Raw genomic sequence first — 18,817 nt, 5'->3', positions numbered from 1 at the left:
CTCAGAGCTGAACACAGCACTTTAGATGTGGCCTCATGAGTGCGGAGCAGAGGGGGAGAATCACCTCTCTGACCTGCTGGTCACATTTCCGGGCTGCAAATGTGTACTAATGGCTCATGTCCAATTTTTCATCCACCAATGTCAGTAAGTCCTCTTCCACAGAACCTCTAAACTTGCTCATCTTCCAGTTTGTACTGAAGTTTGAGATTGCCACAACGCAGATGTGATACCTTACACTTGGCCTTCTTGAACATCATTAGGTCCATGTGAGCCCTCTGGATGGCATCCCATCCTTCAATTTGATCACCTGCACCACTCAGCTTGGTATTATTCATAAACATGATGAAGGTTCACTTACCCCTGAGGTATTTGAGGGCGTTTATATCTATATAAATTAGAGATAATGATCAGTGCAGCCTTTGTCTACAGACAAAGGTGTTAGGTAAATATTTACTAATAATGTAGGTTTGACTTTCCCTGCAAGATTTTAAGTCTCAGCTAGGTTTCTTCAAAAAAATAGAGAAAATCAAAAGCACAGCTTCTTCCGTTGAAAGTACATTATTCTTGGCTGCAGTTACTTTATCTTAACACGGTGTTCCTTCAGCTTGAATTCAGTACACTCAAGCATTCTTTTGATGTTCATAACTTCTGCTGCTTACTATTCAGATATCTTCATAAATCTCTTCATGATTGTTCCCAAGGATTTCATTCTATTTTTTGTCAGAAGATCCAAACTGTTCAAAGCCCATCAGTGTATTAAAAGTCTGATTAAACCTTCAGTATATTTGACAGGACTAGCTGTGGGGATTCCAGGTTAACCATCTGGAATCATTTGATCTTAAACTGCATTGAAATAATGTTTCAATAAACTCATGTTCGAATGCTACCCTATTTATAATCCAATAGATGCTATCTCACTATCAACTTCTATTCACTGGAGAAATTAATTCTCTCTCAACTGCCTCAACCACAGTACCTAGTCAGGTGGTTGTTGTTTTTTTTTGTTTTTGTTTTTTTTTTAAGGTTGTGCAAGTTTACCTTAGCAGGATTTAATATTTGCTCTATAGAACAGTTTGACATATTTTTACTAAATGAAGGCTAAAAATATGCTAAAAGAATGACAGTTTAAAGAGGTTATTTTAGGTTCTTGTAAATCCTCTACACAGTCCTTTAGGAATAGAAAAATTTCTATTATACAATATTGAAACCTTTTCTACAACCATATATTCTCCAGCTAATGACTCAATTACTAGGTCAATCTGATTGGATTTGGATGAAACTGAGTTGTTTTCCTACAAAGGGCCAAGCAGTTTCAGCAATGTTTCTCCTAAGGTCTGCCAGGATGATCTGCTGGAAATGCTTGATCGTCTGCGAAAATTACTTTCCATAAGTGCTTTTATTTAAACTTAACAGCTTTGACTGCAGGAAGAGTATAAATATATAAATCCTAAAAGCCAAGTTTGTTCTTTTCTTGATCTTGACTTGCTGCTCTGACATCACATCAGCTTCATGAAAGCCACCATGAAAGAACTCTGCAACTGGAGACACTCAGTATAGTATCCAAAGCATACAATCTTTATGCAATATAGAAAAATTACTTTCCAGTAGATCCTCCTTTGAAAGGGAAAATAAGCAAAGCAATAGTATTAGAAAAAGCAGCTAATTTGAAATCCTCACTAAGCTGCAGATTATACACAGCTTTTTCAGTAGCCTTTGTGGGAGTCACCTGCCCTACTGCAAACAAGGAATGAGAAAATAGACTCACAAGGAAGAATGTTGTCCTGGCTCAGCCAGACCTCTCCAACACAACTTCTAGTCCACCTTTAATCTCTCTCCTCATTTCTTCTTTCTTTCTGTGAATTTTTTTCATGCACATAACAAAAACATTAGGACACAAGATAAGACATGCTCTTTATCAGTGCCTTTTGCATTTTATTCATCATTCACACTAACTAAACTGAGCAGAAGACAAAACTTCAGACATTCAACTACAAGATAAAATACTCTTATGCACTACAGCAACTGGAATCTTTATTCTTGCTATCCTATTACTATAAAAAGGTAGATATTATAAGTATGTGAAACTGAATCTGTAAAGCATTCTTTGCCTTTAAACTTCTAGAATTCTAAAATTCTTTATCTTTATTTAGACAAAGAATACATTATACTAATAGGATATTTAAAATATAGAATTGCAGGTAAGAATTTTTATGCCTAGGTCTCAATAGCATTTTTCTCTTTCTGACTGTAAATTAGTACCTAAAATGGCATTTCACACACATTAAGACTTTCTTCAGATTATCTTCTACAATTCGGAATTCTTCTTTATTAGAGAGTAATTTTTTGTACCTTTGCTAAATATTCATTCCAAGGTGTTTGATCATCCCTATGATTCGTATTTAGACTTTTTCTAATTGATTTACATCAGTACTGAAGTCTCTAAACTTGTTTACATATCCTGTGAGCTGATACATTACTGGTGTTGTGTATAGGACACTGCTGATTCATTTTGGAATTCAGTTTTTCATCCCATCTTGTTGTCTGATCTAGTATTAGATATAGAATCATCAAATTACTCAGGTTGGAAAAGACCTCAAAGATCATCAAGTCCAACAGCAGCCTAACCATAGTACCCTAACTCTAACGACCCTCTGTTAAATCCTATCTCTGTGCATCACATCCAAACAGCTCCTAAACACATCCATGGATGGTGACTCTACCACCTCCCTGGGGAACGTTATTCCAATGTTTAACTACCCTTTCTGTAAAGAAGTGTTTCCTAACATCCAACCTAAACTTACCTTGGCGCAACTTGAGGCCAACTCCCCTATGGAGTTTGGTGGTCCTGCATGTGGCAGTGGGTTGGAGCTTGATGGTCCTTGAAGTTCCTTTCAACCCAAGACATTCTATAATTCTATGCTTCTATGATATGATTACTTTCACAACAATATGAAATTATCAAGCTGTAGTTGGATCTGTAATCTGTTATTGTGTAGAACAGCTATGTAGCCTGTTGCTCTGTCTTTGAGCAATTAGTCCTTCTTAAGTACAGTAATTTTCACCTGACTTCATCAAGTTGCATCATACTTTTCTCCAGACCTTTGTTGGTCTGTCAAAATTATTTTAGTACTAATCATGTCCTACATGGTTCTTGCAGCCCCTACTGTCTGTATCTTCTAGTCCCTGCTGTCATGCTTCTAGCTAGAAGCGCAAAAGTCATAATTTCTATTCAAATAACAAACTGAGTATGAAAGTATTGGATAGTACACCGGTGGCGCAGTGGTAGAAGTGCTGCGTTGCAACACCGGAGGCCCGGGGTTCAAATCCCCCCTGTGGCGCAAGTGGTAGAAGTGCCGCTCTGCTACACAGAAGGCTCGAATCCCGGGGGTTGGACTCGATGATCTCTAAGGTCCCTTCCAACCTGCATGAGACTGTGATACTGTGTGATACTGTGATATATAAAGTTCTACAGGACCTCACTGATTACCAACTCTTAATTTGATAGAGAACAATGGCTAGGTATTTATAAGTGCAATTTTCAACATATTTTTTTCTGTCTATATAGCAATATTTCCATTGTTTCTTTGTAAGACTGTCAAGCACTTAAAAATGCTTTTTGAAGTCATAGTATATCACACCTGTTGCTTCTTCCCTAACTAGAAAACCCTTTTCTCTTCTAAAAAAGAACAGACTTGATTTAACATGATTCAGTTCCTGAGAAATCCATGTTGTTTATTACTTATCACCTTCTTAGTAGAATGTTTGTTTCTTCATTACTAATTTGATTTCTCGTTTCAATAATTTTATGGCAAATGAAGTTAAGAACATAATTTTCTGGGTCATCCTTCCCTTCTTTTTTCTTGCCTTTTTCTGAAAATAAATAAGGAAAACCTTTGGCTTTCTGATCTCTTCAACTTCTTTTGTTTTAATCAAATTCTTACAAATTGTGTACTAGCATCTTTGAGATTGTTTTACTCAAGACCTTACATATTTTCAATTGAATTCACAGAGGCAATTATGTATGAGTTACAATTTCTAACTTGTGTAAATAACCTGTAGAATGGTCTTTCATTATTCTTAGCTGAGTATCAGTGGCATTATTTTGGTGACTACATTTAATCTTTCTTCTGAAGATGGAAATGAAAACACATTGGGTTTTCCAGACATCGTATGACCATAGTTATGTATTAAATATTTGATGGCAGCACCATTTAACACAGCCAAAACTTATTCACGCCTGCCCAAACTCATGATTCTGGTCATCTGGAAGAGCTGTTTGTGTAGCTGAAGTGGGCTGGAGAGCTACCTGATGAATAAGGTGCCCATGCTGGAAACAATTGCTGCTGTCACGTGTACATGCGGTTTCATGGTCACATCGGGGTTGCATTAGCTCAGTGCTTGAGCTTACCCTTTCTTAGTAATATGCCACTGCATATTTTTTTATTACGCTTTACTTTCTTTTTATTTGTTTCTTGTGTCTTGACCTTTCTGTGTTTATTACTGTACATTTATTTTTATTTTATTTTTGTCTCTGGTAATCTGTGTGCAGGTCATCCAAGAGATCATTACCAAGCCAATACTTCTTGTGTTTCTGCTTTAAAAACTATGCTGTTTCTGTGTTAGTTCTTCCAGTCAGTCTGAATGTTTCCTGAGCAATTCTTTTCAGAAAGATCTGTTTGTTCCTAAAAACTACTTGCCATCTTGGGTAACTGAAATCTGATTCCCAGATGTTTACTGAGTTTGTTTCTCTGCTCTCCTCCCAGTATCAACATCTCCAATACTTAACTGTTTCCCTAATGCAAGTCTAATGGGTAGCCTATATGGAGAAAGAGGGACATTAAATTTTGTGGGATAGTCTATACGAACATAATAAGAACATATTAGAAGAACAACTTTCTTCTAAGTATTCTTCACTTTGGGGTGGTTTTTTTTTGTTTGTTTGTTTGTTTTTCCCCAGGCTGATTTTCAGGACCAATAAGTAAATGTCCTGGATTATGAATGCAGTTCAGTCCTCTCACGGAGCAGTTGGGTTTTGGTGACAGGGGAAAGCTGCTTCTGTGTACAACTTTTAATTTCAACATATCTGCTAAGTTGACCCTGGATAGTTTGATGGATTAATTTTCCAAAAAACTGGCAAATATAAGGAGCTCATAGGTATGATAGTACTTAGAAGATGGATGTTTTAGGGGTAAGATAAATGGTACAATAGAAATATAAACATTAATGTACACATCCCTTCTTTGATTTAAAAAGTTTGCTGGGTTTTTCGTTTGGTTGGTTGGTTAGTTGGTTGGTTTTTGTTTGGTTGTTGTTTGTTTGTTTTTTTTCTAGGTAGTTGTTTCGGTTCATAATTATTAATGTTTTTATACCAACAAAGATTGACAGGCTTTTGTGTCTTAGTGACATTTAAAGAATGTAGATTCAAATCCATACAGTATTTTGGTATTTTGGTATATGCAATTTACTCGTAATTAAACCGAAAGTAATTCTTTGCCATCTCTCAAATCACAATCTGGATTCCATGTAATGTAAAAAAGTTACAAAGAAAGCCTGGATAATGACCTTCTGAAAGTAATCCTTGGAATCTAACATGAGAGCTAGACATCGTTCATATCTGTTCTCACTGATTTATATATTAAAATCTAAAGCTTTTCCTCTAATCTGTAATGAGTAACATACCTAACTGGATCATCTCATATGAGTTTAAAACCTGAAGACAGCCAAACTGCATTTAATACATTTCTATTCGGCAAATAGTGGGTTGAAGTTACAATGCACACATCAAGACTAGAGCTAACATTTTAATGTTTTTCCCTTTGTGTAAGGTAGACTTCTATGCTTCTTTTCCAGCTGTTCACTGATTAATTTAGCAATTGTAAGTAATAAGAAATTGACAAGTTTAATGCAGCAAACACAAGTGCTTAAAAACTCCAGGCAATACTGCCTGAGACTTCCTGGAATAAGTGTGTTGCATCTGCAATCATGTTTTTCACAGCCTTTGATGAACATTTTTTTTCCCTGGAAGTGCCTAATCAGCTTTTAAACAGCATACACATCTCATCTCTCTACCATTCTCTGGAAGAGACTTACAATTTACAGTTTAATTATGATTTGTGTGGAAAATATCCTTCCTTAAATTTGTGATGAAGAGCGCCCCTCTTTGTCTATGATCTGATAATTTGTTTTAATTTTCTATTTTTCTTATGTAATGACAAGTCAGATTAATTGTTTTCTGTTCAGCTTTTCCAACATATTCATATTTGTTTGTTTGTTTTTAATTCTTCTGTCAGTTGTCCCATTTCAAGAGGGATTTTGTTTAATCTCTCCTTATTCTAAAGCCACATGCACTTTTGATTATCTCACACACGATTCTGTGTACTTTTTCTGATTCTATTACTTCCTTTTTGAGATGAGGAGGAAAAGGAGCTGTGTGTAGCACTGAATGTATTGGCTGACACAAGGGATTTACACAGTGACACAGTAATGCATTCTACTTTTTTTTTTTACTGTTGCTCTCCTGCAATTTGATTATCCCTTCTGATTGCCACTGAACACTGATCTGATGTTTACAGTGAACTATTTGCAAGTTTTCTGTAAAGTAATAAAAAATTTAGAGCCTTTATAGTTTATTTATTGCTGTGTTGTTTTTTTTTTTTCACTGTGTATGCTTACTGATATTGAATCATAGAATGGTTTACGTTAGGAGGGCATTTAAGATCATGTAGTTCCAACCTCCTGCTATAGGCAGGGACACCTCCCTCTAGACCAGGTTGCTCAAAGCCCCATCCTGACTGGCCTTAAATGCTTCCAGGGAGGGGGCACCCACAACCTTGCTGGGCAACCTATTCCAGTGTCTCACCACCATCACAGTAAAGAATTTCTTCCTAATATCGAGCCTAAATCTACCCTCTTCCCATTTAAAACCATTTCCCTCATCCTGCCACTACATGCCTTTTTATAAAGACCTTTCCCAGCTTTCCTATATGTTCCTTCAGATACTGGAAGGCAGCTACAAGGTGTCCATGGAGCCTTCTCTAGGCTGATGAGCCCCAGCTCTGTCAGCCTGTTCCCATAGGGGAGGTCCTCAGGCCTCCTACTGAGGCTAATTTTATCACTCAGTTTCTCAATAATCCATCTCCAACATTTTTTAGTCGACTTTCATTTTGTCTTGTCAAAAAACCTCAGAGTTGAGTTTCTTATCCTGTTATCCAATTATTCATATATACTTGAATTGCATCGGGCTGAGATCAGGTGATGCCTTCAGCCTCCCCTTTTAAGGTAAGGTTTTCTTCAAGGGTTGAGGGCATTCTGATAAGATCCTGGTGTCCCTTATCTGTAGAGGGAGATTTCCTTGGAAAAGATCTTTCCAAGGTCTGGATGCAGGGAGAAGTGGGCTTACATTTCTCTGCTTTATTTCTTCTCCTTCAGGCTGTGTAATTCAGCTTTAATCTAGATGGTTTTGTTGGTTTTATGTGGAGACAAAGACCTTTCTAGAATGGCCCCATTGTTTCTTTTATCTTTGCAAACTGCCTGATTACAGTCTGAGCTTTCCACTTGAAAAACAAATGCTGATTTGGGGTGCATCCTGGGCTTCGAGCTCCACAGTCAGACCCAAGTAAAAGTAAAGAGAGTAGTGGGATACAGTGAGAGCTGTTGGTAAGAACCACAACTCCCATACGGGAGCCATATACCCCAAACAACTAAACTGCCAGAAAGAGATGGTAAAAGCGGTTACACCAGGTCAGGGATAACTGGAGAAGCCACTTCTGAAATTCATTAGGTACTGATAGAAAACAAAGCTTCATTGCAATTCTTGATTGCTTTTCTGCCCAGTGGGAATCCAGCACAGAAACGTTTTAATACACAGTTTTACTGGGAATACCTGAGCAAAATGATAACACTGCTGCTTTTATGGTAGTCTTGTTTCTCACATATCATAGCAGGTCACTTCACAAAACATTAAAGGGGTGTGTGTGTTTGTGTATCTCCATCTGTGCATTCAGATAGTGCCTTGAAGGAATTAAATAATATAATCAGTAGTAAGAATACAGTGGGAAAGGTAGACATAAAAGAAAATAAAATACCATAAAAGGCTTTTTTAGAAGAAAGCTTATTGGAAATTATTGCACAAATTTAGGTGTTTCAGCTCAATGAGGATGCTGCTGTTAAATGCCAAACACATAAATCCAAAAAGGTTTCTGATAATAGTACTATTTCTTACAAAGAGCAAAAGCAGGTCAAACTGTTTCTCAAAATAGAGCAATTAATTTTTTGGTTTGAATACGGAAGATTGAAGTACAAGTGAAAGCATGCATGTGGTAAATCATTTGCTAAATATGATAGTAGATGGAAACTGACCAGGACGAAGAGAATGATGATCAGAATGGCATTCCTTAGCTTCACCAATTTTGTTAAACTACTAGTCTATCAGAGAGAAATAGTATATGTTGCTTTATTGGCTCTTTCTGCAAACTAGATTATAAGAAAAGTTTTCAGACATCTATATTCATCCATGATGCCCTATATGATTTTCTGCTCTGCTAATTTTAACCAGCTCTTTGTTAAAGTGATTCAAGCCTATTTTTATTTTTATTTTTTCTGTGATTCAGTTAGTCCTGTGTCTAAGCAGATGTATGATATTCAGGTTCTGGAGATTGCTCCTGAGGTATATTTCTGTGTCCATTACTTCTGAATATCTCCTTTGTGTGCTCAATAGGGGGCTAACATGTGCAGACTAGTATGGCTAGAAATTAAATCTTACTTTAAAATTCATTAGATCATAGAACATGTCCTAAAGTGAGTTAATGATGGCTTAGGTTTTATCTGTGGATTGGTTTTTATCTTTTTATTTTTCCTGAAGCATGCTCTAACAGTTGTTGTTAGTGAAAGTCTTAATTTTTTTCTTAGAATTTTCAAGCTATGTTTACAGATTAACATGAGCAAAAATAATAAATTCAACATTATCTACTTCTGCCTTGACACTTAGAAAGTATTTATAAGGGAGTGGGAGAACTGTAAGGATCAGGCTGCAATAATTCTATCTCTAGACTCACTGTCACTTCACAGAAATCTTGTACTTCTCATCTTTATTTCCATGCCACAGCTTGTCTGTCTTTCAGTGATGAAGTCCCTTATGATGACGAAATAGTTTCATCCATGTGTTGTTGACAAGGTGCATGAAGGGAAAGAAATGAATCAGTAGAAAATAAATAATTCTTACAGATAACAATGCATTAGAATTAAAATGTACTATTTTTGCCTGTTGCCACAAACTAGTAGATATAATACCCCCATTATGTGCCTTTTGATCTAGCAAGAAAGGAAAAAAAAATCTTTTGCCATTTTAGGATAAGGATATCTTTCCTAATTTCTACAGTGTAAGCAGCAGAAGAATTTTAGAAAGAGTATTAATATAAAAGATGGGCCAGATTTTCACTACTTTACTATTCTCAAAGCAGTTTACTGTGGTACCTCCTGCATGCATAATTTCCAGCTCCCAAAGCTCAGGCAAAATAAAATCTTATCTCAGAGAATCGCTTTGGGTTGCGAGACACCATCAAACCTGAATTAAACTGCCCTTTGTCTAAAGATATGAAACGCTGTGTCATCTGCAGGTAGCTCTGAAATCATTCTTGACACTGGCAAGCTAAAGCAAAAGCAAAAACAAAAACAAAAATATACAAAAATAAAAATATACAAATACCACAAAGCCAGGTTTACAGAAATAAAGAGAAGCCAGCTTTCTGTCTCCTTCTTGTAAAGTTATATGTAAAGAGTTTTCCTGTTATTCAGCTGAAGAGCTGATTAGATATTAACCTCAGTGTCACTGAAATCTAGAAATGAAACTTGACAACTGAATGACAGGGTAAAAAGCCAGCCCTACTTTATTGCAGTGCAAGGGGTCTTTGGTGGTCATGGGGCCCCACTAGGAGTTGCTATCCGAACAGAAGGTTATATGCTGAGTAGGCTTGGTCCTTTATTTGATCAAGAAATTATTTATAGAAATCAGCTGCTGACTAACTTTATAATTATCACATCGACCTTTTTTTTTATGATTCCCTACATCATTAACCCTACTGGAGTATAGTGTACCTCCTTGCAGCTTGTAGAATATTGAGGCTCAATGTCCTGCTTACCTAGGAAAAACAACCTACCCTAGACAGAAAGTCAGTTAGCTGAAGACTCTGAATTAATTGCCAGGTATCTTAGTATAAGAGCTTTAATCCCATTCTGAGCAGAACATTTATTTCCCTTAAGATCTGGAGGAAAAATAAATCTAAAGGAAAGGTCTTGCTTGTTTATGCAACTCTTTTTCTGGTAGCTTTCTAAGAATCTGTTCAGATGTAGATCTCTGTTCTATCCTTCTTTCTTACCACCTTCATACTGTTTCCTTTTCACCTACTTGTTCAAGGTTTAATGTTGCCTCTATTTTAAAATGTTGACCTCCAGTCTGTTCAGTCAAATCATTAACAAGTGATTAATATCTTGCAAGATAAAATAGTGTATTTTAGGCAGTCATAATTATTTTTAACTACTATGTTTAAATGTTGTGATTAGTATTTTTACGTACTGAGACATTCATTTCATTCAAAATCTTAAACCTACCTATCCAATAATGGATAACGAGATCAATGCAATTACTGCTAGGGGCTTGTTTCTCTCTTGTGTGAGTCAAGAATAAAGGTTCCCAGGTTCCTCTGGGATAGAAATAATAGCAATGTTCCTACTTGTCTTTCTCAATCCTAGCCAAGCTGAGACCTTGGCAACAGAACTCTACTCCCTCTTAACTGGTGATGTCTTTTCAGCAGCTGGGCAATAGGGGCAGCTTTTTGTTTAAGCTGATGGAGAAATTGCAGGTAATAATGTTTCTGATTTTGAGGACTGTAGAATAAAATTTTTAATTTAAAGTTGAAGTGACAGTGTTGTTACCACATTTTGAGAACAACAGATAGTGTATAAGACTTCAAAGCAAAGTAGCTAATGGGTGCAATCTTTTCCAGAATGCTGCTCTCTGGCAACTCTGCTAGGTAGATAGCATATGAGGGGAGTTACCTCCTTTAGTATTAACCAACAGCAAACTTCACAGACATTTTAAGAAGATACATTTATTTTAGCAAACTTATTCACTTGTTTCTCCCCTATCAATATAAAGCAAAAGTATCCAGCAGCTCTTGTCACCAATTTTTAGTCTTTAATTCATTTTAAGACCTATCTAAGTTGTAGCCTCTGGGAAAGCTCTTAACTAGTACTATAAATGGAAGAGCTGGACAAGACTGGCTCTAGGTTATGCAATTGAAATTGCTAGATAATCTTGCTAACACTTGATAATTTTATTCAAGTCACATCCAATAGATTTTAAATTGAAAGGGAAAAAAAGATACTTAGATGCTTAGTATAACGTACTTCACAAGGTGGTGCTACCGTATGCTAGTTTACCTGTGTTACACACACATTCTCCAACAGTCAGACCTACAGAATGCTGAATTAGTTTATTTGGCTGATTCTTTGTTATTGTAATCAGAACTCTATGAAACACTGTGTAGTAGCTTAGTAGTGATAAGTGACCTATTGCGCACCTGATTTTGAAGAACAACCTAATAGCCTAGGGCGATGCTTCATGTAATCCCCAGTATGTAGTTCTGGTCTAGATGAACTGCAATATGTGCAGGAGATAGGAAAGTAATCACATTATGTGAAAGTGGATTTTAAGACAAGTAGGATGATTTAAATAAAAATTGCTTAAATTATCAATTTTAATAAAAAAATATTTTACTCTGAAAACAACAAACTTGATTTAAATAAACACTTTTAATTTTGCATTTGGCCTTGTTTTCCTAAAAAAAAGTTAATCCACATTAACTGGTAACTATTAAAATACATTAACTTGCAAGTAAATATACATTTTACACTCAATTTGGTTCTTCTCTTTAATAGGATATGTTATAGTAATATTCATTTATAAAGCAATTATAGCACAGCATGTATTTGCTCAAATGATTAGTTTTTTTAAAACGTCTTGTGTGTTTTCATAGTTTCTTACAGCTCAATGATGGACAATTATGTAATCTAATTTCACTTCTATTAATTTAGGCATTTATATTTCATGCAGATGTCCATATTGTGAGCTTAGAGATTTTAGTTAGACTAAAACATTTATGTCCCCTAGAGGGGAAAAAATAACAGACACTAGTATTTCATTTTTATCCGAGGCTCTTGGGAGAATATATATTATACATTAAAAGTCCTGATAATAACGTTGTATAAATGTACCTATGTTCTACTTATAGGAAAACCTTTTGTATACAAAACAAAGTCCCTGTCCCTTAAACAAGGTGACAATTGTTTCCCACACCCTGAGTTTTCTCGTGACTATGATTTGGGGAATGTTTGTGATATTTACCAGCTACTCATCAAAGAAATATGAGGTTTTGTACCAAAATTTTACATGAGACAATATGGTGCACTTGCAGCCTGGAAGGCCAACCATATCCTGAGCTGCATGAAAAGAGGAGTGGCCAGCAGGGTGAGGGAGGTGGCTGCCCCTCTCTGCTCTGCCATTGAGAAGAAAACTTCCACCAGATTACTGCATCCAGGCCCGGAGCCCCCCAGACACCAGAAGGATGTGGAGCTGTTGAAGCAAATCCGGAGGAGGGCCACAAAAATGATCAGAGGGCTGGAGCACCTCTCATTTGAAGAAAGACTGAGGGAGCTGGGCAGGAAGTTTATAAACAAGGAGGAGGCTGACTTTTTACATAGTCTAATAGTGATTGGACAAAGGGGAGTGCTTTTAAACTAAAGGAAGAGAGATTTAATTGGATGTTTAGAGGAAATTTTTCTTTCAAAGAGTGCTGAGGAACTGGTACAGGCTGCCCAGAGTGGTGGTGGATGTCCCATCCCTGGAGGTATTCAAGGTCAGGCTGAATGGAGCCCTGGGCAGCCCATAACAGTGGGTGGCAGCCCTCCCCAAAGCAGAGGTGTTGGAACTGGACAATCTATAAATTCCCTTCCAACTGAAGCCATTCTGTGATTCCAGCCGTGGCCAATGTCTGACTCTTCTGAGAGTTATTTGATTTTTCTGAAAGATGGACTAGATGCTGTGACAAATATCTAAGGATTTTATGTATTATTTATTCTTACCAGAGCAGGATATATGCTCTAAGAATGGTGCAGCTGAGTGAAGGCAGAGGAACTTCCACTTCATTTTCATTTTCATTTTCATTTTCATTTTCATTTTCATTTTCATTTTCATTTTCATTTTCATTTTCATTGACTTCTGAAACAGTTTACTAGACATGGCTCTTCAAGCAAAGTAGTCAGTACAAGGATCCCAAAAGGTTCCCATGTGTTTAAAATACATTGTCAAGACCACTTGGTGTCTAAATTGCTCTCTGTGTCAAGCTCTGGGTTCCCATTTATACCTCTAATTACTAACAACATTTGATATCTTGGACATCTTGCTCTAACTACTTCATCATTCTCTTTGAATGATTACTGAAATCCAAAATGAGCAAATTAAATATCTTCCAGGTCATTTGCACCACAGCTTCTTTAGTTATCAGGGGACGCACATTTATGCCTATCACTTGGTGCCAGGCCAATAGCCTGCATTTCCAATAGACAAACCAGGCAATACACATCAGTCAGCTTACTGCAAATTGGCAATTAACATGATGGCTGGATGGGTTCACATGAGCATAACATTATTAATTAAGCAGCAGCTGAGTTAATCAAGATAGTAAAAGTAATTTGTTGGAATAAATATTTTATTCATGCGTCCATCAACAAAGCATAAGATATTTTAATTAATACATTTATAAAAATATTCCACTGTGGTGAATGTAGCTCTGTTTAAGTATCTTAGCACAGGTCTAATTTGATCCCACTTCATCATTTCTTGTTAACTGTAGTGTAGATATCAGTTACCAATTACAATTACAAGTTTGTTGGTTACAAGCCAAATATTGCTGTCCACCACAGAGCGCGTATACTGGTTATTGTTCCTCTTTGTTGCATGTTCTTTCAGAAACGAGTATGTTCTCCCATTTAATTACAGAAAGTTGTTCTTGAAATATGGTCAATTACAATATTTTCCATATGATTAAAGACCTGATTTTTCCTTTTCAACAAAATTTACTGAGGAGATAAATACATTTGTTAATGTATGTTTTAAACAATTATGCAGGATAAACATGACATGTAGCTGTGATTTCTGTCTAATTAAGGAACTTTATCTAATAATTAAAAGAAATACAAAGAAACACTAATAAGCAGTGAAAGGCTACTGATTTTATAACAGATATGGCAAAGACATTACAACAGCCTTCCAAGCAGTAACATCAGTGGGAAAAGGTCTAATTTAAGGGGAAGACGTACTGAAAGAGCAAGATGCAAGCTGTTATGGCTGTTAAAACAATCAGGTTTACCAAGCCCCACACTTTTTGGAGGGCAGACTGCTTACAGATTTTTCCCCCCTTTTGTTTGTTTGCTTGTTGCTTTCCTCTTTTGGTCCAGTAGATTATTGTATAGAAGAACAGAAATCTCTTTCTATGCCAGGAGGATGAGAGGTGGGGATAGCATTCTCTCTGACTTTGAGTAGAAAAAAAAAAAATCATGAAGTACAGCAATGGCAAATGTTAAGGAAGTAGTTGAGCTGCCCTCAAAAACATTTAACCTACAAAGGTTATGGGCTGAACTGTCATGCTTGCTTCCAAATATTTCAGTCATATACTTTGGGAGAAGAAACAAACCCAAGTGACTCACATGCTGTCAGTGGTGAATGGAAGTAGTGTATAAATGGATGATATTCCTTCATGAAAAGCCACCTATTTTCTGGCATTTGAATAGTACTTAATGCAATAGCAATTTACTCTATGTGTAATGTTCAGCAAGCTTAAGAAATATACATCAAGTATGATTTTTTTCAATCTCTTGGAATCCTTTATGTAACATTGCTTCAGTTTGCATGCACGAAAGACTCTTCCACCCAGTGTCCAACTGATTAAGGTGGCAACTTTTCCCTGGTAAATATGACCTCCCTCCCCACCAAAAAAGGATAAGAAAGCCAAGGTTGCTGCCAATGCTGGAGCCTGATCAAAACCAGAAGAAAGCTGGATTAAATTCACTAGTTCCTTTCCCAGAACCCCAGAGAGGTGATCAGCCAAGACAGGAGGCTCTGTCAGTACTAGGCCACAGTATTGTGGCAGCTCCCATTCACAGGGAACTCAACCTTGGGTGTGCTGCAGCTTAATTCTCCACAGGGAAGATTAATCCCTTGGAGGAGGATTAAGCTGCAGTGAGCTGAGGCCACTTTATTTCTGAATGGGAAAGGCCACACAGGGATTTAATGTACTTTATCTTCTGTGCATTGATTTCACAGCTTTAGTTAATTCATCTTAACTTCCCTGAATTCCCTTGTGTGGACAAGCTTTTTGTCTGCGGAGACTCTTGGAGCTGCTTGTAAAGCTCTTGGTGTAGCCCAATGAGAAAGCAGGTTGGAGTGATTTCTGTGCTTCTGAAGGAGCTTATACCTGTCTGGATACTATTAAATTGCCTCTTTCTCAAACACTTGATCCATGACAACCTTAAAAGAACTATTTTAATTAGGGATTTTTTTTCTTATTGAACAGATCAAAAAAAGGATTTTTTTTGAAAACTAATCTCTGGGTTATTTTAGAAATCTCTCATGAACAGCCTCTTCGGGGCTTTCAGATAGCACAAATTATGTACAGCTGCACAAACAGTATTTTCTCAAGCACGGGCATGTCTGGGCAGTGCAGTTTAACAGATTTCCTTTCCCAGTGGAATTTTCTTCTTTTTGGTGATGGTCATAAGAGTAAATTTCGTCCATATGAAAAGCAAATAAAACTAAAGAAGCAGTGTTCCTGTTCTCTGGTCCTGAAAATTTTAATCCCTTCCTCTCAGTGGCACAAGTGATACAGACCTGGGCTAAGGAAAATGTTCCTGTGGGAGCTGCTGTTAAAGTGGTGGCATGATTTTGCTGTCGTTGTCCTTTGGGAAAATGAGTTTTCTCTTTTCTTGTTTAGTGAATGTGATTTAAAGGCAGGCCCTACTGATAAAGTGTTTCCTGATGCTGATGAATCATATCCCAACTTTACTGTTTAACGTCATGACATTTCACATACTGAACTGAACTTTTGTTAAGCAGTTAACTGGGTCACTTTCTGCAAGACAAAGTGACATCTCTCACGGATTCTGTAATAAATTTACTAACACTTAATTCCATAGCAGTCAGTAAATATTTTTTCCCATTTTAATATGTAAATTAGGTAAATATGTAACCAGGTAGATATGTAAAATAGGGGACTATCTCTACACACTTATATTTAGCAAATGTACGTATAACAGAATTACAGGATCACAGGGGTTGGAAGACTAGGGATCATTGAGTCCAAGTCTGCTGCCAAAGCAGGCTCCCTACAGGAAGTTATACAGGTAGGCGTCCAAACTGGTCTTGAAAATCTCCAGAGAAAAAAACCTAGCAACTTAAAATCACTATCTAAGTGCTTTCTCATATAATGTTCAGACCTAGTGTTTTGGAGTAGCATTCATTGGTGCTGATCTCAGTGAGACAGAAAAACAGGAAATGATTTTAAAATAAAATGCAGCATGAGGAAAGAGAGAAAGTATCTGTAATTTATCTGTGTGTGCTGAATTTGGTGTATAAATTAATGAAATAGGAGGAATTTTTTTCTAAATATAGCTGTGATAGATGTACTTATATGGACTGTAATAAAAGTTTATTAAGTGTTCACTGTGTTCTTATGATTACTTTTCCTCTTTTTTTTCATGCAGCTGATTGGATTTGTGTATGCCTGTTATGTGATCAGTATTTTCATGGAGGAAGAGGACAGCTGTAAGTACTGATACTCACCTATTCATCTCTGGAGCCACAGTACCTGGGGTGAGACTTGGTCTTGCATTAACTACCAAGAAGAACAAAGCTTGAAAAAATGGCAGAATCTGACATAGTGCACAACCGATATTACTCAAACACATATTTACTTAGGTACTACAAATGTATGGATTGTCCTTTCTGAATTTGTTTCTGCACAGAATAGCACCTGAGAGTGATATAAATACAGTAGGAAAAAAAAGTGTTGAGATCTCAAGACGGTATTTGCTAACATCTTCAAAATCTTATTGAAAACATAATTCGAGTAATTCATGACTATGATGGGAATGCAGACTTTTTGATTGAAAACAGTGTGAAGTGTTTTTTTTCATTGTTACGAACAGTATTTTGTTCAGTTCTCCATCATAATGAAACAGATATTAGTGTCAAATATACTAATGCTTCCATTTAGGTTTTTAATGGGAAGAAAATATATCAAAGAAATTCTCAGATGATACTGAGTAAGAAGAAATCATAAATATGCTGTATATGTAGTTCACTATGAAAAAGGCTAAAGCAATCTGGACAAAAAGACTGGTACAGTAAATGAGAAAAAGTAAATGAGAAACTTGGAGAAGCAACAGAAAATGTAGGACTTAAGGAGGAGGAAAAGCCTAGACAAATTCCCTTTGAAAGACAGAAATTGCTGATTAGTTGGGAACTTGTAACACATGATAAATGTGAAGAATATTGTGGCAGCAAGTCAAACATATAACTTGAGATGTGGATCAAAGACCAGAAAGAAATCAAGAGATAATTGTCCTTATCATACAGCTGTGATGAGTCATTATGCAGGGCTTCATATTCATGTCTGGAAACTTTCTTTGTGAGACAATTGCTAACAGAATTGCTGAAAGTGTGAGACTTCATTAAAAGACCAGGAAGGCTGGCAGATTGATAAGCAAGAGAAACCACAGTAACTCTAAAAAATAATGGTGTGTGTACATTCACATACGCATAAAGACATAGATATATCTGTACCCGAGAAGACAGACTCTTTACATTTTACGTAAGTATTTTAAATTATTTGATTTTGGTGGGGTTTTTTTGGTCCTTCATTCTGTGCTTCACACACCAGTGTTTTAGGCATGCATTAAAGTAATACAAAACTCACATCAAAGCATATGGCATGTTGTTGGAAAACATAGTGACTTGCTAAAGAGTATAAGCAGTTTACATTCAGGGCCTTATAAGTGCATTGTTGTCAAGTTGATAGTCTTATTTACTTGAAAATATGCTGGAAGTGTCAGGGCAATGTCTGTGACTGTCAACCCAGTCCACTCTGACTGATAGCCTCCATCTTTTTAGTTTCATGCTGTTTGTTACCAAAAGAAATTTAAATCACTGAGAATAACAGTTGTCATCATTAATTAAAAAATGAAACAGATCAAGTTCTATGATGATCCAGTACTTCAAATTTACACAGCATCCATTCTCCATAAACAAGCCAAGTACCTGCATTTAATTTCTGCTTGTATTCCAGAACTACCAATTGCAATTGGTGTTTTGTTAGGAACATATGGTATTATTTAGCTCTACACCCTTCATTAGCATTGTGTCAATTTGGTATTTTCAATTATACCTTTATAATCTTCCAGATTCTTGTGCAAATAAATTTGTTTTATTTAGTGGAGGATCATCAAGAGGAGGGAGTAAGAGCAGTGTGTTGGAAGTGGAGTGAAGATACAGAGCTGGCACATCTAGGAGGTTTTACAACAACTGGAGTAAAATAATTTCTATTTTGTTGTTGCTTTTTAATTTTTTTCTGAGATCCTGAATCCAACCAAAAGCAGCCTCCTGGTATGTCAGCTGGGGCTAATTTGTTTCTTAATGCCCATTTGTGTTTTAGAGTCCTCCGTTTTTATAGGTAAATATATTAAAGACAAATGTTAACTCATTTCTATC

General features: G+C 36.5%; 1 protein-coding gene across 6 annotated transcripts in view; it reads left to right on the top strand.

Moving 5' to 3' along the window:
- NKAIN3 (sodium/potassium transporting ATPase interacting 3) overlaps positions 1-18,817 on the top strand; it is a 315,711-nt gene that overhangs the window by 273,694 nt on the left and 23,200 nt on the right. For 4 of the 6 annotated variants that reach the window (XM_085539514.1, XM_085539513.1, XM_032442740.2 and 1 more), the window contains one exon: positions 16,813-16,873. In XM_085539514.1, the coding sequence (XP_085395640.1) occupies positions 16,813-16,873 (61 nt within the window). Of the gene's footprint in view, positions 1-16,812; positions 16,922-18,817 lie in introns of all 6 variants that reach the window. The other 2 variants (XM_085539515.1, XM_032442741.2) reach the window with 1 other exon arrangement.

This window comes from Coturnix japonica, chromosome 2 (genome assembly GCF_054131305.1).
Source record: "Coturnix japonica strain WE chromosome 2, WE-NBRP24, whole genome shotgun sequence".
NCBI lineage: Eukaryota > Metazoa > Chordata > Aves > Galliformes > Phasianidae > Coturnix > Coturnix japonica.
Note: the sequence above shows the minus strand (reverse complement) of the source record. Positions and strands in the feature narration are given on the sequence as shown.